A 27919-nucleotide genomic window follows, 5' to 3' on the forward strand; every position below is an offset into this window, starting at 1 on the left:
AGGGCTGTACCGAGATGCCCGCCTCTCCCCACAGCTGCTTCCGGTTTCTACCCGCCCACTTCTGGTCTCCTTCGCTTTCAAAGGATTGGGCGGGAATTGTTCTGACAGTAGCTCTCTGGAGGATGGAAGAGGCGTCTTCGGTGAGTCGTGAAAGCTTTTAAACTGCTGGTGGGTCCAGCTTGCGGCATGGGTTTTGTGGCCAACGCGGTTGTGGCCGAGTCCCCGGCTTGTATCTCAGAAGGGTGAGATGATTTTCCAGATCTGCCCTTCGGGACCAAGGATTGAAGTATTTGATTTTCGCGAGGAGGCAGTGAAGCCCCGCACCTGGTTCCTGGGGTCTTCCCTCCTTTCCCCAGATCATCCTCATCCCGGTTCTTTTTTCCTTAATCTCCCCTGGCGGCCCGTAGGGAGGCCAAGTGCGGCCTTAGAGGTTAGTGTCACGGGCATTGACGTGATTGCGGTCGGCAGCGTCGCTAGCCCGAGGCAGGTAAACATCGCGTTATTTGTGTTTTGCCAAACTTGGTGCTTGCTCCCTATGCTTACACTGAGGCCTCGGTTGAGCGACTTGGTTTCCATTTATTTCAGTAAACCGATAAGAAAATTAAGAGAATTTAGGATGCCTCCCTGTTTCCTACAGACTCAGGAGTAAATTCTTTGCTGTAGTATATAGTCTGGCCTCAAACTACCATTCCAGTCTTGTTTCTGTGGGTTACTCCCATACACGTTCAAGTCTCGTTGAATTTTCCCTGTGCCCGAACAGAACAGTTTCTTTTCAACTGTTCTGCCATCAGGCTTTTGCTACTTTCTCTTAAATACTTCATTCTTGGTCCTTCTGGCTAAATATTTAAAAATGTAATTCCGTGTTACTTTTTTTTTTTTCCCCCTGAGTACCATATATCATTACCCCCCCAACACACTCACGTACAAATCAATTTGAGATAGTCATTCACTCATCTTTTATAACTTTTGTCACATGCTATATAACTTTATATAGTAATTGTTTTCATATCTGTCTCTACCCACTGTCACCGGGTTGTGGTTTCCCATGGATCTAAAGCAGGGCAAAATGTCTATCCCTTTTACATTTGCATTAAAATTTTTATTTTAGTTCCTTTACAACTGGCCAGGTAGTGATAGAAAATTTTGACTCCTATTTATTGAATTCTTACCTTGTCCTAAGTGTTGTTCTAGGCACTTTATGTATTCTGTACAAAATTTTAGCTTCAGGGCGCCTGGGTGGCTCAGTGGGTTAAAGCCTCTGCCTTCAGCTTAGGTCATGATCCCAGGGTTCTGGGATCGAGCCCCACATCGGGCTCTCTGCTCAGCGGGGAGCCTGCTTCCTCCTCTCTCTCTCTGCCTGCCTCTCTGCCTACTTGTGATCTCTCTCTGTCAAATAAATAAATAAAATCTTTAAAAAAAACAAAAAACAAAAAACAAAATTTTAGCTTCATAAAAGCCTTTAATGTTGGTGCTTTTAACTTTTTTTTTTTTAAAGATTTTATTTATTTATTTGAGAGAGAGACAGTGAGAGAGAGCATGAACGAGGAGAAGGTCAGAGGGAGAAGCAGACTCCCCATGGAGCTGGGAGTCCGATGCGGGACTCAATCCCGGGACTCCAGGATCATGACCTGAGCCGAAGGCAGTTGTCCAACCAACTGAGCCACCCAGGCGTCCCGGGTGCTTTTAACTTTAACCCCTTTTACCAGTGGGGAAATTGAACAAATTTACTTGCCTAAGGTAGTACGTCAGAGCCAGAATTTGGAATCAAGCCATTTATCCTTGTCCCTGACTTGCTCTTGGCAGTGGTTCTCAATCTGAGGTCCTTTAAGACCAGGAGACATTTAATAATGTTTGGGTTGTCACACCTTGGGGAATGGAGGGTACTGGCAACTAGAGAACAGAACTGCTGCAGAACACCTTACAGTTGATGGGACAGCCTCCACAACAAAGAGTTATGCCATCCAAAATGTTGATAGTATCAAGCTTTAGAAAAGTTTTGTGCTATGGTTTATTGCCTCAAGGAGGTATGAATGAAAATGCTGCATCTTGTATTGCCAGTACTAAAGGACCAACCTTTTTTTTTTTTTTTAATTTTTAATCAGCCACAACTGATTCTTTTATACAATTCAACCAAAAATTAATTGCTAGTCAAACCCATGGAGTATATAACACCAAAAATGAAGCCTTATTTTAAGCTATAGACTTTGGGCGGTAGGCTATGTCAGTGGAACTTCATGAATTATAGCAAATGTACCACTGTGGTGTGGGAGGTTGGTAGTGGAGAAAGCTGGGATAATGAGGGGTTTCAAGGGATAGATGAGAACTCTATATACCTGCTGCTTAATTTTGATGTGAATGTAAAACATTTAAAAAAAAAAGTGGTGAGTTGTTTGTTTTGCTTTGTTTTAACGAATTCCTGGGGGTTGGGGCACCTGGGTGGCTCATTTGGTTAAGCGACTGCTTGGGCTGCGGTCATGACCCTGGATTCCCGGATGGAGTCCAGCATTGGGCTCCCAGCTCCACTGGAATGCTGCTTCTCCTTCTGACATTCTCCCCTCTCATGCTCTCTCTCACTCTCTTTCTCAAATAAATAAAATCTTTAAAAAAAATTACTGGGAAAATGACATTTAAAAAGAAAAAAACCCAATTATTTTATAATAAGATACATACATAAAATTGTTGCCAAATTATGATAAAAATTTCTAAATGAATACTGTCAGTTTCTATGTTTAAAAGGACAATAGTAGTTCGTGAGTCATATTTAGAGTAGCACTAAATTACAGGTTATTGAATAAAGAGTATCAAGAAAAACTGATTAATAGAACCAAACTATAAATAAGTGCCAGGTGAGAGTTAGACACCAGAAGCACCCACAGACTTTTAGAGTAGAGTGGAGTGGTTAGGAGGCATGGAGAGTGGGCCAGGTAGAGGGCATAATGTATGCATTACTCAGTGTGTGTTTGGAGAATCATCAAATCTAGCTAGAGAGAGAGAGTCTTATAAGGAGTAGTGGGAGAGAAGTATGGAACACCAGGCAGAGCTAGCTTGTTAAGAACTGTAAATGGCATGGTAAAGAGTTGGATGCTGTATGGTAGGTATTGGGGAAGGATTTTTATTTTTTTTTAATTAAAAAAAAGTCATTTATTTTGTTCCAGAATTTGGAATCTGAAACAACTTTGGTTGTTTGGTAGGGCTGACTCAGGTCTTTTCCATGCAAGTTCAGCTGCGGCATACTGGCTCAGGTATATGTACCAGGCTGGCAAGTTGGTACTAGCTATTGGCTGGGAGTTCAGCTGGAGCTCTTTCTGGGGCTTTCAGTTCCTCTCCATATTGGCCTTCGTCATAGCATGGTAGCTGGGTTCCAAGAGCAAATACTCCAAACATGAGCGTGTTGCAGCTGCTGGTCTCTTCATGTTTAGGCCAGTAAACTGGTCCAGAATCATTTTCACCATATTCTACTGCTCAAACAGCTACAGAGTCTGCCAAGATTTAAGATAAAAGGACATAGTCTCCATCTCTCAATAACAGGAATAAAAAGGAATTTGCAGCATTTTTAATCTACCAAATGGAGTTAGGACTAAATTTCAGCCCTCACTTGCTCCTTCACCTTCTTCATTGAATAACCTGTACAGCTATATGTATGGTAGCCCTTCAAGAGCTGTTATGTGGATTGGTTTTTAAGTCAGGGAAGAATAAGGGCATGGATGCCACGTTGAAAGAATTAGGCATTTTGGGAATATAACACAGGCTGGGTGTAAAGTACCACATTGTTCAAGACCGAGGTAAAGTGTAATTTACCAGGGCTTTTTGTAACTTTTGTAACTGATCTTACATGTAGTCCCCAAGTATAGTTGGTGATCTTTCAATTAATTATTTACCACTATTTTCGTTAATGTTACTTAAAAAAAACCTTGAAACTTTACCTTTCAAAATTTGAAGAAATAGATTTATCCAAAGTATCTCCTTTATTGTTTCTCAATCTGCATATATAAATTATTAATCTAATTATCTCTGAACTTTTAGAAAAGGAATGGTGACTGGTATGTATCTAGTTGTATATGCCTAGAAAACGTGTGTGTGTGTGTGTGTGTGTGTGTATAAAATGTATATACTACATATATGTATGTGTGTGTATACAGGCATACCTCATTTTATCACACTTCACAGATACTTTGATTCTTATAAATTGAAGGTTTGTGGCAATTCTCCATCAGCAAGTCTTTTGACTCCATGTTTCCAACGGCATTTGCTGACTTTATTCTTGCAAGATTTTAGAATCTTCCATTATTATTATATTTGTTATAGTGATCTGACTTTCTGAAAGCTCAGATGATAGTTAGCATTTTTCAGCTTTATGTATATTTTTTAGACATAATACTATTACACACTTAGTAGACTACTGTATAATGTAAGCATAACTTTTACACGCAAATCAAACCAAAAATTTCATTTGACTCACTTTATTGCAATATTTGCTTTATTGTTGTCGTCTATAACAGAACCTGCAATATCTCTGAGGTATGCCTGTACATATGCACACGCGTGCGTGCACGCACACACACACACACACACACACCCCTCCATGTATACTGTACCTAACTTCTAAGCTTTCTATTCCTTAAGGTCTAATGCAAGAATAAACATCCTATTATTCTGTTCCTTTTAATAATAATGAATTTGGTGATAAAGGACTATTAGATATGGAAAAGGAGTCATTTTAAATGTTGTCATTGACAACATTCACACTTATGTGCCTGTTTTGTAATTTGTGGAAGGACAGAATAAACAGTATAATTCTGTGCTTTTTAAAAATGCAGTGGCAGAGTTTTAGCTTAAATTCTTATGAGTGACTTTTCCACTTGAATATCCATAGCATAGATTCATAGTGTGGATCCTAAAGATTATCTCCTTTTATCTTTGGCATAAGTCGAATGAGAAATCTATTAGGCTTAAAATAAAAAGACCTGAGTATTAATCTTCAAGTTAATATTATATGTGATCAGATTAAAACAATTCAATATTTTATATTTCCATTTTTTTATTGAAACATGGAGATAATGTTATTGTATGGGGTAGTATAAAGTAAGAGAGATAAAAGAACTTTCACATGATTTTTTTAAAGCCATAAAAATAGAAGAAATTTCTAGGAATGAAACTGAATTAGATACACTTACTTTAATAATAAGCAATGATACTTGTTTTAAAATATGTTTAAATGTTCTAAAAACAATACTTCCCTAAAACTTTCATTATGATTTTTTTAAAGAATATTTGGAACATTTATAGGTAATTCTTTTTTTTTTCTTCTTTTTTTCTTTTTTTTTCATCAGAGAGAGAGTGAGCACAAGCAGAGGAAATGGCAGGCAGAGAGAGAAGCAGGCTCCCCACTGAGCAAGGAGGGCCCGATGTGGCACTAGATACCAGGAACCAATGATCACGACCTGAGCTGAAGACAGTCACTTAACTGGCTGAGCCACCCAGGCGTCTCTATACATAGTTCTTTTTAACAAAATATTCGGCAAGCTTAAACTTATTTTTGTGTCCTTTTTATCTTCACAGATTTTTTGAAGCACTATTATAATTGTTCTGTTTAGATCAAGATGTCTAGCAAAACAAGTTCTTCCAAGAAAAGGTCTCAACAGTTAAAAAGAAACCCAAAAAGAAAAATTAATGATGAGGAAGTGGAGTTACCAGGGAAAAAGGTAATGAAAATACTGAGTTTATCTTTCAGAACTTTTTGATTAAAAATGTCATTTGAGGAATATGTGAAGACTAAAGGTCAGTTTGAGTACAAATTATAATAATTCATATCATTATGTGGGAGCTATTGCAACATAATTTATGAAAATTCTTAGATGAAAATTATTTCAATTTCTAAAGATACTGATTATAGAATTCTTTGTTGAGGAGAGGGTCATGGGACATTGCTAAGGTGTTTGAATGTGAAGACTAGAAGTAAAGTGTGTATACTTTACTTGAAATCTGTCAATTGGTGGAAGAGGTTTTTATTAACAGAAAAATTACCTTGGGAGGAATGAGCTGCTTTCTGCCATAATTTTGCCTCTCTCACAAAAAAATATTTAAAATGTAAAAAATTTTGTTGTGATTTATCCTATATTAGGCACTGCCTGTGTTTTTTGCAGGTAAAGTATATAACACTATTTCATAGGCAAAATGACTGAAGATTTCTTTAACATATTCTTAGACACAGGGCGCCTAGACGTCTTGTTCAATTAAGCATTCTACTCTTGATTTTGGCTCAGGTCATGGTTTCCTGGGTAGTGGGATCAAGAGCTGAGTAGGGCTCTGCACTCAGCAGGGAGTCTGCTAGAACGATTCTCTATCTCTGCTCCTACCCCCAATTGTGAGCTCTCTTACTCTCTCTAAAATAAATAAAAATAAATCTTAAAAAGAAAATTATTGGAATTCTCTTGTACTTTATTACCATTGTCCACAAATTGTTTTAGTACATCCTCTGCCTGTGAAATCACACCCTTTCTCTGTAAAAGTGGCAATATACTTTTTCTGTGTAGCCAGAAGATATGTGAATACTCTTCAACATACATGACAAATATATTGCAAAAGCAGTATCTTTTTATCTGATGTTTAATTATGTGTGCATGTTCTTTTCTCTAGGTTAGAAACACAGCAAAGAATAAAAATCCAAAGCATCTGCTTACTGAAGGTATTTATTTTCCATATCTTATTTAATTTGTCTGTCTCAAGCTGTCTATATTCATGAAAAAATTCTCAGCTTCTTGTTTATGAGTTGTACAAAAGCAAAAGATAGTAGGGGCTCCTGGGTGGCATAGTCAGTTGAGTGTCTGACTCTTCAGTTTGGCTCAGGTTGTGATCTCAGGGTCATGAGATCAGAGCCCCATGTGGACTCTGCTCTCAGTGAGGAGTGTGCGAGTGTGCTTGGGACTTTCTCCCTCTCCCTCCCCACCCCACCCCACATGTGTTCTCTTTGTCTCAAATAAATAAATAAATCTTTTTTTTTTTAAAAAAAAAAGCAAAAGATAGTAATAAAGCTATATTCTCATTTTTGCAAGAATAAGTAATACTGGTTAGTCAGTAATTTTGGTCAGCTGAAATTTTACTTAACTGCCTCAAGCAAAATATTGAGTAAGGTTCTAAATTGATAAGAACTAGAGAAAATCAAAGTGTCCCACAATCTGAATTATTACTGATCTATGATATATAGACACACCTACTGATTTCTCTTTAAAACAGATATACTTCTGTCCTACCACTATTGCATAGATTAGTTTGGGGCTACTGTCTACTTTTGTTTGTAGTAAATTAATCTGGAGTGGTCATCTTTCCTTAGGCATCACTTCATTTAGGAATTCCCTCTCTCTCCTCAGCAACACCAAGCTAGGAAGCTATACTTCCATAGTTCACAGAGTACTTTTTCTTTTGTAATGCTTTGAATACCTGTAATGATAATTAATTTAGTTTCCCTTCTCTCCAAAACTAATCATAATATGAGTCAATAGTGTATCTCCTTTGTTTATCCCTTAAAAGTAGAACAATACCAATAACCAAGTAGACCCTGAATATTTTGTTCCAGTTGCCATTCAGCATTTGGTAGAAATAGCTTTCTAGTCTTCTTAGTGAAGCTCTTTAATTTAGGTCATTTCTGGGAATCAGACTTTTATATTGAATCCTAATAATTGTAGCCTGCTTCTTCATTTAGAATTGCCTTGAGTTTGTGTATGCAGTATCAGCTAGTAGTATTTTAGTTAACATAATATTAGACAGCATAATCATGCTCAACACCTGGCATATTATGTCTATGCAATAAAAAGGAAATTTAGCAGTTTGTGCAGTTTCATCATATTTTGGTTCTCATACTTCTATTAGCTTTTTAAAATAAATTTATACTTGAATCACTTTTTAAGTAGAAACATAAAACTTCAAGATTGACCTAGTCTCTTCTTTTACCAGTAACAAGACAAACAGAGCATACTGATCTAAAACAGGTTCGGATAACATCCAATAAGAGAAAAACCTGGCAGCCTCTTTCAGAGAGTAGTAGAGAGCATTTGCAAACTATGATGGATTCAGTAATAATGTAAGTATGAAAGGTTTCCATTTTGCCCTTGATCTCTACTTATATGTTTCCCATAGAAACACATTTCCTTAGAAACATTTCTTTTTAAATGTCATTTATTTTACGGTGATAAGATGTTTTTCTGAAGAATATAATGTCTTTTGATGCTGTTAGCCTTAAGCAGGAAGTCATTGTTAATTTCAGAAGCTTAGGATTCCATCAGTAAAAGAAAGGTGAAGTCTGTGTTGCATGACCTGCTACCTGTAAACTTTAAACTTGTTCTGTCACTAGGGCTACTTTAAGAAGTTGAGTTCTAGTTGACACTTAATATGTAAGCTACCATAGTGGGGATCAAAGAAAGTAAGACAGGATTCTGCCATCAAGAAGCTGAACTCATCTAAATTAATTATAATTATAGAATGTAATAAGAACTTTGATTGTACCTTTGCTTAAAATTGTATTTCAATAAATAAATGTGTGAAACAAAAATAAATAAAATAGTAGCAAGCTATTTTCATTACATAAAATTATAATCCTGATATCAAAACCTGAAAAAATAGAATATATGTACAAATACATACCCTGAAAACTGTTAAACTCCTTTCACTAATAATATAGATGTAGAATTACTAAACTAGAAATAGAATCCAAATGTATATATAAAGAATAATTAACACAAAACAAATAAAATTTAGTTTAGGAACCCAAAGATTACTTTAGGAAAGCTATCAAAACAGCATAACAGATTAAACTAGGAAAACATAATGTGATATTTTAATATCTGTTCTAAACCATTTGCTGGATTCAATACTAATTCCTTATTTAAGAATAAAACAAAACAAAACAAAAAAACTCTTTAAAGAACAAGAATGTAAGGATGCTTCCTTAACATGACAAAGATTGTCTATCTGGAGCCTACAGCAAGTATTCTACGTAATGACAAAATCCTAGAGGCTTTCTCAGTAAAATCAGGAATAAAACTTGGGGAGGAAAGTGTATTTGATATAAAATAAAAAGTGGTTAATTCTGCCTGGCTAGCGAGGAGGGGCACTTGAAAGAAAGCAGGGGGAAAAGTAAACACATTATATTCACTGTATTTCAAACTAGTATTCATTCAATCTTTTTTTTTTGTTTGTTTTCTAGAGCAATTTTGAGTAATAATGTTAGAGAAAATGAACGAGTTCAGTATCATCTTAACTATCTGAAGAAAAGGTAATGTTATGCAACAGATTTTTTTATAAAATATAAAAATATACTTTTAAAATAAAATTAGTGAAAGTCTGATCTGTTCTATGTTACCAGAACAGACATTTGTGGGATATAAATTTTTTCTTTCATGTTGGGTTTTTTTTGTTGTTTTTGTTGTTGTTTTAAGAAGGTGAATGACTTGGAAATATATACTCTGAACTGCTGCTGCATGCAGTTATGAAGTAAGTTAAGAGAATTTATTAAAAAAATGAGTCTGAAAATCACAAATACCTACTTCTACAGTTAATTTTTTTGTATTGGGATTTGAAAAGATATTATGTCAACTTTAACTCCATCTTCATTTTTAGCAATTTGAAGTTAATGGTTTACCATTCTTATCTGAGATTTACTCCATTACTATTTTTTCACTTCAGATATTATATTAGATTATTTTCATAAGCAGCAAGTGTAATTTTCCAGGGTATTACTTATCTTCATCTTGTGGCAATTCACAAATGGAAGTTTCTTTTCAAGTGCTTTTAAAGTCACCCTGCTGCCAAAGATATCAGTGACTACTATTTGCATAACTTTTTCTTTACTTTACTTTTCTTTTCTTTTCTTTTTTCTTCTTTTCTCTTTTCTTTTTAAGATTTTATTTATTTACTGGGGAGAGAGAGACAGAGGGAGAATGAGTGGGGAAAGAGGCAGCGGGAGAGGGATAAGCAGGCTCCCCACTGAGTGGATCCCAGGACCCTGAGATCATGACCTGAGCCAAAAGCAAAGCTGCTTAACTGACTGAGCCACCCAGGCACCCAACTTTTTCTTTTCATATCTTAGTTTCAGGTTTGCCTGAAAATAGTAGACTAGTTTCTAGTCTAGTCTAGTTTACTAGTTTCTAGTCTAGTCTAATTTCTAGTCTAGTAAACTAGAGCTAGTAGACTTCTTGGGAAGTCTGAGCAAAAATTCTCCTTACTTTAAGTATAATTTCAACAGTAACAAAACAGAAAGGGTGTATGGGAAGGGGAGTTTGTGTAGAGATTGAAGAGATTGAAGAAGGACTGCTAGAAGCGGACCTGCAACCTGCTTATGGGAATGATAGTCTAATATTAAAAGGGAAGGAGTGTACTAAAAAGCCAGTGTATAAGCTAATACATAATAAAAGTGTAGCTATTTATTGCCTTTTAATAGAGAACAAATAAGTCATATTTGGTGTGTAAATGAGAATATTTTAGTACAATTAGATTTGCAGGATTCTTAAAAAATCTTATTAAAATAGAAGTGTAACATGAATACACCCTACTATGTCAACAACACCTAATCATCTTTCATAACATTTTTCTATAGAGCAGACTTTCTTAAAGTATGTTTCTTTAAAAACTGTAGTATCTAACCCATTCAGTTTGACTAGCAGCCCTGTTTTGTTTGTCTGATCATGAGTCTGCTCAATAGAAAAATGTTATGAATGATGATTAGGTGTAGTTGATGTATTCAGGTAACACTTTTATTTTAATAAGATTTTTTAAGATTTCTGCAAATATAACCTCTGTTTACAACATGTAGAATAGTGAGTGACCCTTTCACAGAATTAACTTGATAAACTTGTAGAAGAAATTATTCATAAATGGATCATTATTTTAGTTTAGAAATCAAGAACTTATGCCTCTTAGGAATGGTTATAGACACACATTATTATTATTATTATTATTATTATTATTATTATTACTTTGTAAAGATTTATTTTAGAGAGAGAGAGGTGAAGAGTAAGTGAGGACATGGGCAGAGGGAGAGAAACCCAAGCAGACTCCATGCTGAGTGCAGAGTCATATGTAGGGGCTTGATCCCAGGACCCTGAGATTATGACCTAAACGGATATCCAGAGCTGGGCGCTTCAGAGACTGAGCCACCCAGGTGCCCTACAGGTTTTTATTCTTAAATGTGATGCCCTTCCTAATGATTGGATAACTGAGGTTTGTCCCAACAGTTTGATGAAAATTCTGATTGGTGCAGCTTTATATTACCTGCTTCTTTCTTTTTTCTTTACAAAAAATAATATTTTGAGTAAGATCCTAGAAAGATGAGTTTTGTTTTCCACTATTTATACCTGCAAATCTTAAATAGTAGGGTTTTTGAGAACTCCAAAATGTTGCTATTAAGAAGCAACCAAATTTAGATTTTCCTCCTGAATCTCTTCCTCCTGGAATCTAAGAATTCAAGCTTTTAGGAAAGCTGTATTGCTTCCTGCTACCAGTGAGGGTAGTGATAGGTTAGTTTCCATTGGCAATCTAACCAACTCAGTTTGAAGGAAGATTTTATAACCTTGCTATATTTTGTTAACTTTTTTGTTTTTAATTTGGTTTTTTAATTTTCTTTTTATTTTTTCTTCTATTCTTTCCTTTATTACATATTTAGAGAGGATCCCTTAACTTTAATACTGCACAGTATTCATGTTGATTGTCCTTTTTTTTTAGTTTGACTAATATGCAGTTTTCTTTTTTTAAAAAATTACATATAATGTATTATTTGTTTCAGGAGTACAGGAATGTGATTCATCAGTCTTACACAATACACAGCCCTCACCAAAACACATACCCTCCCCAGTGTTCATCACCCAGCCACCCTAACTCCCCCACCTCCCTCCCCTCCTAGCAACCCTCTGTTTGTTTCCTAAGATTAAGTCTCTTACGGTTTGCCTCCCTCTCTGGTTTCATCTTGTTTCATTTTCTCCTCTCTATGCCAGCTATCCTCTGCCTTGTTTCCTGAATTCTGCATATCAGTGAGATCATATGATAGTCTTTTTCTGATTGACTTACTTTGCTTAGCATAATACCCTCTAGTTCCATCCATGTCTTTGCAAATGGCAAGATTTCAATTTTTTGATGACTGCATGATATTCCATTGTGTTATCCATTCATCTGTCAATGGACAACTGGACTTTTTCCCTAGTTTGGCTATTGTGGACATTGCTGCTATAAACATTGGGGTGCAGGTACCCCTTCGGATCACTACATTTGTATCTTTGGGGTAAATACCCAGTAGTGTAATTGCTGGGTCATAGACATGTTGATTATACTTTTAAACAAAGCACTTTAATCTTAACATTTTATTTGCCTTAAACTCTGTAGGACTCACTTATCTTTTAAAATCATTGTTAGAGTAACTAATACAGAGTTCTTTTCATTGGTCGTATTATCTAAGACAACTGAAATATAGAGTTCAGTGTCATAATTATGACTTACAGAGTAGTGTTTCATCTTTTACCCAGCTATTCACAATCAGTGATAGAATTATGTGCTATACTAGTCTAGGAAATATATTCAGAAGATACAAGGAATGTTTTATTTTAAAATATATTTAAATGAGGGCGCCTGGGTGGCTCAGTTGGTTAAGCAACTGCTTTCGGTTCAGGTCATGATCCTGGAGTCCTGGGATCGAATCCCACATTGGACTCCCTGCTCAGCACGAAGTCTGCTTCTCCCGCTGACCTCGCTCATGTTTTCTATCTCTCTCTCTCTCTCTCAAATAAATAAATAAATATATTTAAAATATGTTTAAATGAAATTATATAAAAATGAAATTATATAAATATATAATAAAATTGATTAGTGTGTAAAACAGAAATTTCTCCTTTCATGAAACAACTTAAGTGCTACATGATTTGAAGTAAATCTTAATAACTCAGAAGGCTAAAAGATAATGTGTCACGGCTTTTTAATGGGTGAGTCACTGCTAATGTTAGCTACTGTTAATAAAAGAATATGATAGCCCTTGAGAATATGAGGACAGAAAAAAGATGGCAGCAAACACAATTCAAAACACAACAAAACAAAATAAAAATAGTACTTAAAAAAGTAAACATAATTTTTTTTTTATTATTCCTAAGATTGCTACAACTATGTGAAACCCTTAAAGTCCCTCCCAAAAAGCTGAAAGATTTAACTAACGTGTCAAATCTACTGAAAATGGAAAGAGCACAGCACAGAGCTAATGAAGAAGGTCTGGCATTATTGCAGGTATGAAATTTGAACAGGGAGTCCATAATTAGAGAGTTAGGAGAAAGAGGAAGAGAATAAGAAATTTTTTTAACTATCATGATATTCTCTAAATAATAAATACTAGATCTTAGAACAGGGTTTTCATTAAATTCTTCTTTTATACTAATTGTTATTATTGTATGGCTAACATATAATGAGGGCTCTCTGTGTTCTAGGCACTGCTCTAGGCACTTGTAGTTATATCCCTTAATTCTCAAAACAACTTCAAGATGTGTGTGCTATATGATCTCATTATACAAATGTGAAAAAGAGACCTATTTTTAGCTGAACCTTAGACAAACTGCTTAAAGTTAATGACGCACATCTTAGTCCAACTGCCGATTCTGATTCTCAATCATTATCTTGCAGAAGATAATGGGAGATAACATTAGGTATTATGACTAACTTCAGGCTTTTAGTTAGTGGATACTTGAACAGTTAAGAGAAACAAACGTACAGGGCTTATTAAGTAGTCATTAAGGCTAAAGTTGATTAGACCATATATCCCTTATATCCCATATATCCCATTTCAAAGTAGTTTGTAGATGATGGCCCTTGGGTCTTTGTTAGCAATTTAGAAAATGCAGGATTGATAGTAGTTTATGCAAGGAATGCATCCCCCAGGGATTTCTAATAATTCAAAAATCACAATTTATTCCAGTTTTTCCATATGATTGAGAATAACATTGGATGCATTAGACTCTGAGCAACAAATTTACATATATTATAAATTAATTATATATATTATAACTTACGTGTATTATAAATTAATAAATTGCATATATTATAAATAGAAACTCACTTTCTTCTTAGTGTGAGGTTATATTGAATTTTTTTCTTGTTACTACTTTTCAAGAGGATATTTACAGCACTGACACTAGTTCCACCATGTAATAAACAGTTGGATATCATTTTTTTATTTCAACTTTATTGGGCTAAAATTATAATTTGAAGTATACATTGTAGTGATTTGATATATGTACACATTGTGAAGGACTCCCTCATCTGGTAAATTAACACATCCTTCACCTCACATTATTTATTTTTTATTTTGTGTGTGTTAAGAACACTTAAGTTCTCTTTTATCAAATTTTTAAGTATACAGTACAGTATTACCAGTTATAATCACCTTGTTTTTCACATTAGATCATCACACCTCCTTCATCTTATAGCTGAACATTTATACCTTTTACTGACCTCTCCCTATTTTCTCCCCTCCCAGCCCCTGGTAATCATGTTCTTACTCTTTTTTTGTGAATTTGGTTTTTTAAAGGTGATTTTAAAGGTTTTAAAGTGTGATCATGGCAGTTATCTTAATATTTAATACTTGAGTAAGTCACTTGAAAGTGGTCAGAGATAGTAAATGATAGTGTGATCTTCTGTAATATGAGGGGCATTTGTTTTCTAGCAAAAAGCATAAATACAGTTAAATGAAAAAAACTTTTTCAATCCTCAACACTTCTGACACCAAATGTGTGGATTTTCCACATATAAATCAGGTGTTGCCATTACCCATTCCTCATGTTCAATGATTTGCTAGCCTCCCAAGGTGTTCCACTAACCTGAAAGCTCTCTGAATCCAGTGCTTAGAATTTTCATGAAAGCTTCATCACGTAGGCAGAATTGATTATTAACTAAATCTCCCCTTCCCAAGAGACCAAGGAGTGGGGCTGAAAGTCCCAACCCTGTAATCACTTGGTTGCTTGCTCTGGCAACCAGCCTTCATCCTCTCTGAATCACTCATTAGCATAAACTCTCAGGTAAGGTTGAAAGAGGCTTATTATGACTAGCAAAGGATGCCACTGTGTCACCCCAATCACTCAACAGATTACAAGGATTTTAGAAGCTCTCTGTCAGAAACCAGGGATGAAAACCAAATACATATTTCTTATATCACAGCATTACAAGAGTCGGGTTTGCTTGCTTAATGGCCAGTTACTCAGTGGAAGCACTGTTTGCATTTTGGGCACAAGAGTCTTCACTGGCCTAACAGAACCATTGAACTTAGAGTTTTTAGGTCTTGTCTGTATCCATCAGTTTTCTGTCATGTGCCTTACTTACAACCTTTTCCCACTACTGTTGTATTCATTGAGCTCTCTCATTCGCTGATGGTGCTACAGAAAAGACAGTGGTGAGCACTGTCTCTGAGACTGAGAAGATGGTATGGGAACTGCAAGGGCTCAGGTTTTTGATCTATATGGACCTCCGCATAAGAACAGAGCCATAGGATTTCACAACCAGATTTAGCATAAGAATATATAAAAATAAGGACAAAAAATAGCAATCCACAGATAACAAAAGCATGCTAAAAGCGTGTGTTTACAAAACAGATGAACACTAACCTAATTCTTAAGCAAACTGAAAAAAATTCAGAAAAACAATAGAGGGTATGGAAAAAATCATAAATCGGCATTAGACATACTAAAAACTGAAGCCACAGAATTTAGGAAAAAATTACAAGTAAAGAAAAAAGCTTTTCAGATTCTACATTAGAAGAATTAAAGCAAATGTAACAAATAAATGCTAAAATAATAGTAAAGGAGAAAATTTTAAGAATCAAAAAGAAACATTTTTTTTTGAAGTTGAGAAAAACTGACAAAGTAAAAGCTCAGCATAGAAGATATGGCATAGGAATAGTAGGGCTACCAAAAGAAGATAACCAAAGCAATGGACCAATATATATATATATTTTTAACCACAATGGAAATTTTTAGTCCTTATTATATTAACTTTTCTTTATTCATTGTTGTTATTCATTCCCTCTATAGTGGGTTGAATGGTGTCCCCCAAAATGATATGCCCAACTCTTAGCCCTGGAATGTGCAAATGTGCCCTTATTGGAAAAGAGAGTCTTCCCAGATATAATTAAAGATCTTAAGATGAGATCATCCTGGATTATCTTTGATGAGTCCTAAATACAAAGACTCATGTCCTTAAAGAGACAAAAGTGTCCTTAATAAGAGAAGGAGACATGGAAGAAAAGGCTGTGTGAAAAATGCAGAGATTGGAGCAAGCAGCCACAAGGAAGTCTGGGAGAGGCTGGAAGAGGCAAGAGAGGATTCTCCCTCAGAGATTTCAGGGGGAGCACTATCCTGCCCACACCTTGCTTTGGACAACTGCTCTCCAGAGCTGTGAGAGAATAAATTTCTGATTTCAGACACCAAGTGCGTGGCAGTTTTTTGGGCAGCCACAGTAAACTAATACATGTGGTAACACACATTGGTACTGGACAGGACTCTCTAAAATCCAAAAACCAAGTCACAGGAAGTTCAGGACCGAGGAACAGGTTAAACCTGACCCACAAATTCTGCAAAGCAAACTATCTAGTTTCCTGTACAAATCAATAGGAAAGAACCAAAAAAAAAAAAAAAAAGGACTGGAAAACTATCCATGAAAGGAGACTTTATATGCACTTCCTAGAATTAGAATGGCCAAAATCTAGAACGTGGACAACAACAAAGGCAGATGAGGATGTGGAGCAATAGGAATTCTCATAGCTGGTGGGAAATGCTAAATGACACAACCAGTTTAGAATACAGTTTGGCAGTCTCTTACAAAATGAAACCTCTTCTTACACATGATACAGCCATCATACGCCTTGGTATATTGTCATGAATGTTGGTATATTATACATGGATGTTTGAATATTGCACATGGATGTTTGTGGCGGCTGTATTCATAATTGCCAAAAGTTGGAATACCAAGATGTCCATCATTAGGTGAATGGATAAATAAATGTGGGATATCAGACAATGGACTATTATTCACCACTAAAAAGGAAATAAGCTATTGGGCCCTAAAGAGACATGGAGGAACCTTAAGTGCATATTATAAATCACAAGTAAAAGAAGCAAAACTGAAAAGGCTCCATACTATATGACTGCCACTATGTGGTGAGTTAGAAAAGGCAGAACCAGAGAATAAAAAGATGAGTGGTTGCCAGGGGTGTGTTGTGGCTTAGAGATGGATAGGCACAGCACAGCAGATTTTTAGGCCATCAGTCCTTGGGCTCTGCTGTATTCACACGGGTCTTCCAGGATCTCTGACTGTAGCAGTTTTGCTGAATTATGGAGGAAATATTGTACATGGGTTGTATCTCCTTCTTCCATGGAAATTAAATCTCCATGTAATGAATTAGTATGTTGGTAAATTACTTTCTCGGAAGTTTGTTTTGCAAAAGGAAAATAATTTACCAGTTTCTTCTAAAAATTTTTCAGTATATCTGGTATTTAAGAAATATGTATATTAATACCTATTTGGGTTTTATTTAATACTGTATTTAATTTAAAACATTAACTTTCTGATCTCTTACTCAGGAAGAAATAGATAAAATAGTCGAAACCATAGAGTCAACGACTGGGAATATTCAGAGCCTAAAGAACAAAATTCAGGTTCTGACAAGTGAAGTGGAAGAAGAGGAGGAGAAAGTAAAACAGGTAATTGTTTAATGATGCATATCTTGAGTCTGGATAAGTTTTTTAATGCTTATCTCTCAGCAAGACAACTTTTGAATGTAAGAAGAGAGGAATCAGCCTTTTGAAATAATCTGTAGCTTTCTTTTTCTACTTCAGATGTTTCAAATAGATAGTGGGATACTCTGTCTTCCAGAACTTTCTCAGAAGAGTCTCAAAGCACCCACACTTCAGGTAAATGCTAATTTGCCATATCAGCTATATCATCAGTTGTGAATTGCATATATAAAACTGTAATATCCTTTTCCTTTTTTTAAAGACAAATGATATCTATGATACGTTTGTAGGCATGTTATTTTTCTGACTTGACAGAATAGTTTGAACATCTTATTTTGTGAGCATCTTTCATGTGGATCTCTCATTCTTGTCAATAACTGTATAACATTGCATTCTACCATACTATAATTTGTGAATTACTGGTGGAAATAAATGATTTTGCAGTTACAAATAATACTCAGTATTGCTTGTATATGTATCTTTAGATATTTGTATGGTTGTAACTGCAAGGTAGATTTCTGGAAGTAAATTCCAATAGTTGAGTTTGTTTATGCTTCTAACAGTGGCCTATAACTCTTCATGAAATAATGTTGTGTTATTTGTAGCAGACTATATATTGGGCTCTGTTTTCACAGGTTCCCAGTAGCTATTATGGTATAAATGTTTATAGTGGTAGAAATTCTACAAGTTTCTCAAAAATAACTTAAAATAGTCCTATCTGTAATCCATTTAGAGTGAAAGGAAAGGGAATAGACAGAGGTAAAACAGAATAATACAAATTTGAAAGAATAGGAGTATGGTGTTATATGTCAATTATATCTCAGTTTTTTAAAAATTTTTAACTAATTGTGCTATTATACCCACAGAAAGAAATTTTGACATCAATTCCAAACCATGAAGCTCTTCTGAGAGACGTAGATATTCTCCATAACTCATCCCAGATGAAGAATATGTTAACTTTCATCGAAGAAGCCTATAAGAGACTGGATGCCCTTTAAGAGTTTTTTAGTCTGTTCTGTATTAATTTAAAGTTTATGAGTTTGTAAAACTTAGCCTATGATGATACCACTGAAGCTGAGGTTTCTTTGGGATTTATTTTCACCATACACTTAAAATTAGCCTCTGTAGATCTATTAGCATCTAATGTAGTTCTAAAAACTGTTTTTAATTGTTGTCAAATCTAGCAACTCACATTTCTGTTGCTGTTTATCCAGTGATTTTCCTGAGCTGCTCTCTAATGATTTACAAAGGCTGAATGGAGTTCTTTTATTGATTAGTGCCGAGGAACTGTGATACTGTAATGCAATATATGGAAAGTGTGTAGAGTGCCTAGCACATAAAAACACAATTGTTTGCAATCATTATTATTTAGTTCATAACTTGCATTTTCCGTCTGGTCATCTGGAACTTGAGAAATCCCCAAATGCTTTTATTCTTTTACATGACCCTCTAGACCTTTTGTGACATAATTAAGATTTCCTAGGTGTCTTTACCTTTGGGAGTAGAATGAACATTTTATTTCTTTGGTTGGATTATTGACTAGATGATGAATATTTTCCACTGTCATCAAAGCATAATTTCATTTAAAAGGAACCTAAACACATTTATTCCCTTAAAAGAAAAACCAAACAAAAAACCCCTTTCGGCAAACCTTTTCTCATTGTAATAATAATGTTAGGAATTTGTTGGACAGTTAGGTAGTCTGGACCAGGGTCCCCAACAAGAAAACATGGAAACAGGACAGCTAAGACAAAACAGTACAAACATCCTATTTTGTACTAGCATTTTGTTTTGCAGCCTTTGTAGAAATGACTTCTGCAAGATGTTTTAAAATGAAACAAAGCATCTGTCACTATCACGAACTGGGGCAGTTAAGACATACGTCCCCATATGTTAGCCCAAAAAGGCCATCAGCACATAAACATTAACCTAATAGGTAGACAGATGCGTGATCAAAGCCCTGATCAGCATGCCTTAGAACACTTTGGTTGCTTAAAATAGTTCTCCAAAAGTGCTCATAAAAACCCCTAGACTTAGAAACTCCAATGCCACCCTCTTGGGTCCCCTCCCTCTTTGGGAGTTTTGTACTGTCGCTCAATAAACTCTGCTTTGCTGGTTACCAGTCTTCGTCTGGTCTACCTCTTAATTCTTCATAGTGGCATGACCAAGAACCTTGGGCATTAAAGGAAAAGATATTCCGAAATATTTTCTTGGGAGTTCATCCAGGATCTCCACCAGCATAAAGGACATCTAACTGTGTATAACAGAAAGCGTCTCTCTCTCCATTTTGTTAAAACAGTGGACACCCATCAGTCACATAAGAGTGGATTAGCATGCCTGCCATTCTCAAATCTCTGGTGACAGGCTCTCTGGGCTCCTTTCTGATTGATCCCCCAACATAAGTTGGGAATATCAGTAAAGTGAGGACTCAGAACTCATTTCAGGCCAGATCACTGGATGTGAGGGACCTAGAGAAAACTGAGCAGTAATTGAGGAGTCCTGACCGAGACTATCCTTTGGTGGACACCCAAAGGCTCTCTGAGGGACCTGGCTCCTTACATGCCTGTCCAGGCATTGAGAGAAAAAACCCTTTACTGCTCTTTTCTCGGACATCCAATGGTTCAGGCGGCCTTCAAGGGATCACACACACAGTTCCCTGTCATGATGAGGAACAGCCTTCCTCCTCTGCCATGTGCCCTGTGGTGGCATCTCTGACTCATACTCCTTACCCCGGCTCCCGGGTCAGATGGAAGGGTGTATTACTATACTGACCAGAAGGGCTGGCAACCAAGGCTTCCTCAGGGTCCTGGCCCATGCTGTGCATCAGGAAGCACCCCCCACCCGCACTGCTTTAATCCCTATATTAGATCACTGGCATCCTCTCCTCTCTGCATAGATGGAGAAGAAATGTGGATGCTCTTTCTGCACAAATGATGGATAGAATCCAACCCCCATAAGCCTAGGCCTGAAGGAGTACTCACACATGGTGGCAGTTGCCATTTTACTACACCTGACAAATTGTTAATTCCCCTATCTATACTTTAAGATAGACACCCCCCCTCCCATATTGGCTTCATCACCTATAGGAAGGAATGGCAAAACAGGGCTGGTAAACCAATGTCTACACAGGCGGCTTCCATCTCCCCAAGTTCCCTCATCATACCCCTCCAAAAGGTGGCCTTTACTAACCTCTTCTTGTGGCTATGCCAGACGGGACAATTCTGTTATGCCATCATGCCAACTTTCAACGAGCCAAAAGAAGTCTAGCATTTCCATCAACTACTCAGGGAGACTTAATAGGTCATAACTGGTACCCCTCAAGTCCCATGGATAGGAAACGAGGGGACAAAAAAGAAAAAAAGATTAGGGCAAGGGTCACTCTCTACAGGTAGGATCAAGCCTGGGTAAGCACAACTACTCCCAGCACCTCACAGAATTGATAGGGTCCTTGGTCGTCAGTCACATAAATGGGCCAGGCCATCAGATCAGGAAAGGTCTTCCTGATCTATTATAAGGAACTGACTTAAGGGATGCCTTTTCCTCTCTTCCTGTAGATGGGCAACTGTAATTCCCTGCCCAACACCAGTACTCCTTTAAGATGCATCCTGAATATCTGGAAACATTTTGACCTGCAAACCTTGAAGAAAAAGCAGCTTACTTTCTTTTGTTCCAAGGCATGACCACAATACAAATTGGAGGAGGAGACATGGCCACTTGTGGGAGGTATCAATTATAATACAAGGTATCAATTTTACAATTAGACTTGTTTTGCAAACGTGAGGGAAAATGGACAGAACAACCCTATGTACAACGTTTCTGGCCCTTAAAGGAAAATAAGGGCCTGTGCCAACAGTGTAGGATTGATTCCATCTTCCTGGCTGCTCTCTCCTGTGGCCGGCCACTAGAGGGGGACAAAGGACTACCACACCCACACTGAAGGTAGATAGGCAAATGGCCTCAAGGTGTTTTTTTGGGGTCTTAGGTCAGTTCCCTCTATCTGAAACCTGTACTGGTGCTTGGGGGCTCTATCCCTTCCAAGAACATGTACCTGGAGAAGGACCAAGGGAAGGAGATGCTGCTATGGCTAGGGTATAGGAGCTCTTTTCATTGCAAGACTTGAGACAAAGGGGAACCTTGGAAAATTTTCCAACAACCCAGACAAATATATTGAAGCCTTCCAAAATCTCACGTTTGAATTAACATGGAAGGATGTAGAGCTCTCATTAAATCAAACCCTCTCCAAGGCAGAGAAATGTGGGTTTCTGGCCACCAGTGAAAAATAGGGAGACAAACAGCAACTTCATTACCAGGGCATGGGTGAGCCATTTGGTGGCTTCCAGTTCCCAAATGGAGCCCACGCTGTCTCTCCCCAGTATCCCAACTGGAACCTAATGATCCCCTCAAAAACTGGTACCAAGCTCACTTCCAGGCTTGCATCCTTGAGGGATTAAGAAGATCAAAGGTTAATTAAGCCTCTGAATTATGCCAAGTTGCCTATCATCACCCAAATTCAAGAGGAAAACCCAACAGCCTTCTTAGGTCGAGAGAGGCTCTCATTAAATACGGCTATCTCCCCCAGTTCTCCCAAGGCAGAGATCATTCTCAAAGACAAATCTCTGAACCAGTCAGCTCCAGATACTCAATAAAAGTTGGTTGTTAGACCAGAGGGGACCCTAAAAGGGCACTTATGCACTGCTAACCAGATCTTTTACAACCAGGCCCAAAAGGAGAGTAAGAAACAAGAAAAGTGACTAAGAAAGAAGTCCAAGACCCTAGTTCCAGCCTTATATACGTTTACCAACTTGGCCCCTCAAGGCTCTGCTACTAAATGCCACTGAAGTGGCTGCCCACAACACTGAAAGTGAGAATGCTCTCAAAAGCAAAAATCAAAGCCCTGCAACCCCTGTCCTACATGTAGAGGAGGACACTGGGAATCTGAATGCCCTTGGGGATCTCAATCTGCAAGGGCTCAGACAACCAGCACTCCCAACAGGGACTGGTGGGGCCCAGGGTCCTTCACAGTGACTCCCCAGCAATAGCTTACCAATGGAAACCCAGAGCCTCAGGTAGTTCTGGAGATAGAAAGCCAGTCAATTTCCTTCTTGATAATACTTTCACTCCAGGCCAACTGTCTAACAACAGCATTGTTGTTAAGGGTGTCACTGGACAGCCCATAACCAGATTTTTTTCAGCCCGTTGGGATGCATTTGGGGAAATCCAATTTTCTCACTCACCTTCTTAATAATGCCTGAGCGCCCCACACATACATAATATCTCTACAGAGATATTATGTCCAGTCTGGAAACTCTCATACTGATACCCACTGGACAGGCTAGCAATTGCTTACCCTTAATAGAGGCTGATATATAGATATAGATATATAGATATAGGTACAGAAATGTATAGATACCATTTATTAATTTTTATTAACATGCAATGTATTATTAGCCCCAAGGGTACAGGTCTGTGAATCACCAGGTTTACACCTTTCACAGCACTCACCATAACACATGCCCTCCCCAATGTCCATAACCCAACCATCCTCTCCCTACCCCCATCTCCCAGCAAATCTGTTTGATTTATGAGATTAAGAGTCTCTTATGGCTTGTCTCCCTCCTGATCCCCTCTTGTTTCATTTTTTCCTTCCCTACCACCCAAGCCCCTCATATTGCCTATCAAATTCTTATCAGGAAGATCGTATGATAATTGTCTTTCTCTGATTGACTTATTTCACTCAGCATAATACACTCTAGTTCCATTTATGTCACTGCAAATGGCAAGATTTCATTTCTTTTGATGGCTGCATAGTATTACAATTACATAGTATTACAATTTATATATATATATATAAAGAATATATATATATTCTTTATCCATTTATCTGTTGATGGACATCTAGGTTCTTTCCATAGTTTGACTGTTGTGGACATTGCTACTACAAACATTCGGGTGCAATAGTGCGATTGCTGGGTCATAGGGTAGCTCTATTTCCAACATTTTAAGGAGCTTCAATGCTGTTTTCCAGAATTGTTGCAGCAGCTTCCATTCCCACCAATAATGTAGGAGGGTTCCCCTTTCTCTGCATCCTCATCAGCATCTGTCATTTCCTGACTTGTTAAATTTTAGCTATTCTGACTGATGTGAGGTGGTATCTCATTGTGGTTTTGATTTGTATTTCCCTGATGCCAATGGATGTTGAACAATTTTTCATGTGTCTGTAGCCATCTGGATGTCTTCTTTGCAGAAATGTCTGTTCATGTCTTCTGCCCATTTCTTTATTGGATTATTTGTTCTTTGGGTGTTGAGTTTGATAAGTTCTTCATAGATTTTGGAAACTGGCCCTTTATCGATATGTTGTTTGCAAATATCTTCTCCCATTCTGTCAGTGTCTTTTGGTTTTGTTGGCTAATTCCTTTGCTGTGAAAAAGATTTTGATCTTGATGAAGTTCCAGTAGTTCATTTTTTCCCTTGCTTCCCTTGCCTTTGCCGGTGTTTCCAGGAAGAAATTGCTGTGGCTGAGGTCGAAGAGGTTGCTGCTTTTGTTCTCCTCAAGGATTTTGATAAATTTCTTTCTCACATTGAGGTACTTCATCCATTTTAAGTGTATTTTTGTGTGTGGTGTAAGGAAATGGTCCAGTTTCATTTTTCTGCAGGTGGCTGTCCAATTTTCCCAATACTGTTTGTTGAAGAGACAAATGTAGGACATTCTTTCCTGCTTTGTCAAAGATCAGTTGACCATAGAGTTGATGGTCTATTTCTGGGCTTTCTATTCTGTTCCATTGATCTATGTGTCTGTTTTTGTGCCAGTACCACACTGTCTTGCAGATGACAACTTTGTAATAGGGCTTGAAGTCTGGAATTGTGATGTCACCAACTTTGGCTTTCTTTTTCAACCTTTCTCTGGCTACCCGAGGTCTTTTCTGGTTCCATATAAATTTTAGGATTATTTGTTCCATTTGAAAAAAATGAATGGTATTTTGATAGGGATTGCATTAAAGGTGTATATTGCTTTAGGTAGCATAGACATTTTCACAATATTTGTTCTTCCAATCAATGAGTATGGAACATTTTTCCATTTCTTTGTGTCCTCCTCAATTTCTTTCATGAGTTTTCTGAGTATAGATTCTTTGCCTCTTTTGTTAGGTTTATTCCGAGGTACCTTATGGTTTGGGGTGCAATTGTATATGGGATTGACTCCTTAATTTCTCTTTATTCTGTCTTGTTGTTGGTGTAGAGAAATGCAACTGATTTCTGTGCATTGATTTTATATCCTGACACTTTACTGAATTCCTGTACAAGTTCTAGCAAATTTGGAGTGGAGTCTTTTGGGTTTCCCCATATAAAGTATTATATCATCTGCAAAGAATGATATTTTGACTTCTTCTTTGCCGATTTGGATGCCTTTAATTTCTTTTCATTGTCTGATTGCTGAGGCTAGGACTTCTAGTACTATGTTGAAAAGCAGTGATGATAATGGACATCCCTTCCATGTTCCTGACCTTAATGAAAAAGCTCTCAGTTTTTCTCCATTGAGAATGATATTCGCTGTGGGTTTTTCATAGATGACTTTGATGATATTGAGGTATGTACCCTCTATCCCTACACTTTGAAGAGTTTTGGTCAAGAAAGGATGCTGTACTTTTGTCAAATGCTTTTTCAGCATCTATTGAGAGTATCATATGGTTCTTGTTCTTTCTTTTATTAATGTATTATATCACATTGATTGATTTACAGATGTTGAACCAACCTTGCAAGCCTGGAATAAATCCCACTTGGTCGTGGTGAATAATCCTTTTAATGCACTGTTCGACCTTATTGGCAGATACTTTGGTTAGAATTTTCACATCTGTTTTCATTAAGAATATTGGTCTGTTATTCCCTTTTTTGTTGGTGTCTTTATCTGGTTTTGGAATCAAGGTAATGCTGGCTTCATTAAATGAGTTTGGAAGATTTCCTTCCATTTCTATTTTTTAGAACAGTTTCAGGAGAATAGGAATTAATTCTTCTTTAAATGCTTGGTAGAATTCCCCTGGGAAGTCATCTTGCCCTGGGCTCTTATTTGTTGGGAGATTTTTTTTTTTTTTTTTTTTAGAAAGTGAGAGAGAGCATGAGAGGGGAGGTCAGAGGGTGAAGCAGACTCCCCATGGAGCTGGGAGCCTGATGCGGGACTCGATCCCAGGACTCTGGGACCATGACCTGAGCCGAAGGCAATCTCTTAACCAACTGAGCCACTCAGGTGCCCCTGTTGGGAGATTTTTGATGATTGCTTCAAACTCCTTACTGGTTATGGGTCTGTTCAGGTTTTCTATTTCTTCCTGGTTCAGTTGTGGTACTTTATATATCTCTAGGAATGTATCCATTTCTTCCAGATTGTCAAATTTGCTGGCGTATAGTTGCTCATAATATGTTCTTATACTTGTTTGTATTTCTTTGGTGTTGGTTGTGATCTCTCCTCTTTCATTCATGATTTTATTTATTTGGGTCCTTTCTCTTTTCTTTTTGATAAGTCTGGCCAGGGGTTTATCAATCTTGTTAATTCTTTCAAAGAACCACCTCCTAGTTTTGTTGATTTATTCTTTTTTTTTGTTTCTATTTCATTGATTTCTGCTCTGATCTTTATGGTTTCTCTTCTCCTGCTGGGTTTAGGCTTTCTTTGTTGTTCTTTCTCCAGCTCCTTTAGGTGTAGGGTTAGGTTGCGTATTTGAGACCTTCCTTGTTTTTTAAGAAAGGCTTGTATTGCCGTATATTTTCCTCTCAGGACTGTCCTTGCTGTGTCCCACAGATTTTGAACCGTTATATTTTCATTATCATTTGTTTCCATAATTTTTTTCAATTATTCTTTAATTTTCTGGCTGACCCATTCATTCTTTAGAAGGATGCTCTTTAGCCTCCATGTATTTGGGTTCTTTACAAATTTCCTCTTGTGATTGAGTTCTAGCTTCGAGCATTGTGGTCTGAAAATATGCAGGAGATTATCCCAATCTTTTGGTACCAGTTGAGATCTGTTTTGTGACCCCGGATGTGATCTATCCCGGTGAATGTTCCATGTGCACTAGAGAAGAATATATATTCTGTTGCTTTGGGGTGAAATGTTTGGAATATATCTGTGATGTCCATCTGGTCCAGTGAGTCATTTAAGGCCTTTATTTCCTTGTTGATCTTTTGCTTGGATGATCTGTCCATTTCAGTGGGGGAGGGGTAAGTCCCCTACTATTATTGTATTATTGTCAATGTGTTTCTTTGATTTTGTTATTAATTGGTTTATATAGTTGGCTGCTCCCATGTTAGGGGCATAGATATTTAAAATTGTTAGATCTTCTTGTTGGACAGACCCTTTGAGTATGATAGAGTGTCCTCCCTCAACTTTTATTATAGTCTTTGGCTTAAAATCCAATTCATCTCATATAAAGATTGTCACCTCAGCTTTCTTTTGATGTCCATTAGCATGGTAAATTGTATTCCACTCCTTTACTTTAAATTTGGAGATGTCTTTGGGTCTAAAATGAGTTTCTTGTAGACACCATATTGATGGGTTTTGGTTTTTTTTTTTTTTTTTTTTTTAATCCATTCTGATACCCTGTGTCTTTTGATTGGGGCATTTAGCCCATTTACATTCAGGGTAGCTATTGAGAGATATGAATTTAGTGCCATTATATTGCCTGTGAGGTGACTGTTAGTGTATATTGTCTCTGTTCCTTTCTGGTCTACTACTTTTAGGCTCTCTCTTTGCTTAGAGGACTCCTTTCAATATGTCCTGTGGGGGGCGCCTGGGTGGCTCAGTGGGTTAAGCCGCTGCCTTCGGCTCAGGTCATGATCTCGGGGTCCTGGGATCGAGTCCCGCATCGGGCTCTCTGCTCAGCAGGGAGCCTGCTTCCCTCTCTCACTCTCTGCCTGCCTCTCTGCCTACTTGTGATCTCTGTCTGTCAAATAAATAAATAAAATCTTTAAAAAAAAAAAAAATATGTCCTGTGGGGCTGGTTCAGTGTTTACAGATTCTTTTAGTTTTTGTTTGTCCTGGAAGCTTTTAATCTCTCCTTCCATTTTCAGTGATAGCCTAACTGGATATAGTATTCTTGGCTGCATGTTTTTCTCATTTAGTGCTCTTAGTATATCAGGCCAGTTCTTTCTGGCCTGCCAGGTCTCTGTGGATAAGTCTGCTGCCAATCTAATATTTT

At 37.1% G+C, this 27919-nt stretch overlaps 1 protein-coding gene across 1 annotated transcript; it reads left to right on the top strand.

The window, feature by feature from the left end:
• The first annotated feature begins 3 nt into the window (after positions 1-3).
• Positions 4-19863, top strand: CENPQ (centromere protein Q). The gene is made up of 9 exons (XM_032340217.1): positions 4-140; positions 5560-5702; positions 6637-6685; positions 7951-8077; positions 9200-9268; positions 13125-13254; positions 17592-17711; positions 17847-17921; positions 18611-19863. Exons 2-9 carry the CDS (start codon positions 5601-5603, stop codon positions 18740-18742), a joined length of 804 nt encoding a protein of 267 aa, XP_032196108.1. The 5' UTR covers positions 4-140; positions 5560-5600; the 3' UTR covers positions 18743-19863.
• Positions 19864-27919: the final 8056 nt, after the last annotated feature.

This window comes from Mustela erminea, chromosome 4 (genome assembly GCF_009829155.1).
Source record: "Mustela erminea isolate mMusErm1 chromosome 4, mMusErm1.Pri, whole genome shotgun sequence".
Taxonomy (NCBI): Eukaryota; Metazoa; Chordata; class Mammalia; order Carnivora; family Mustelidae; genus Mustela; species Mustela erminea.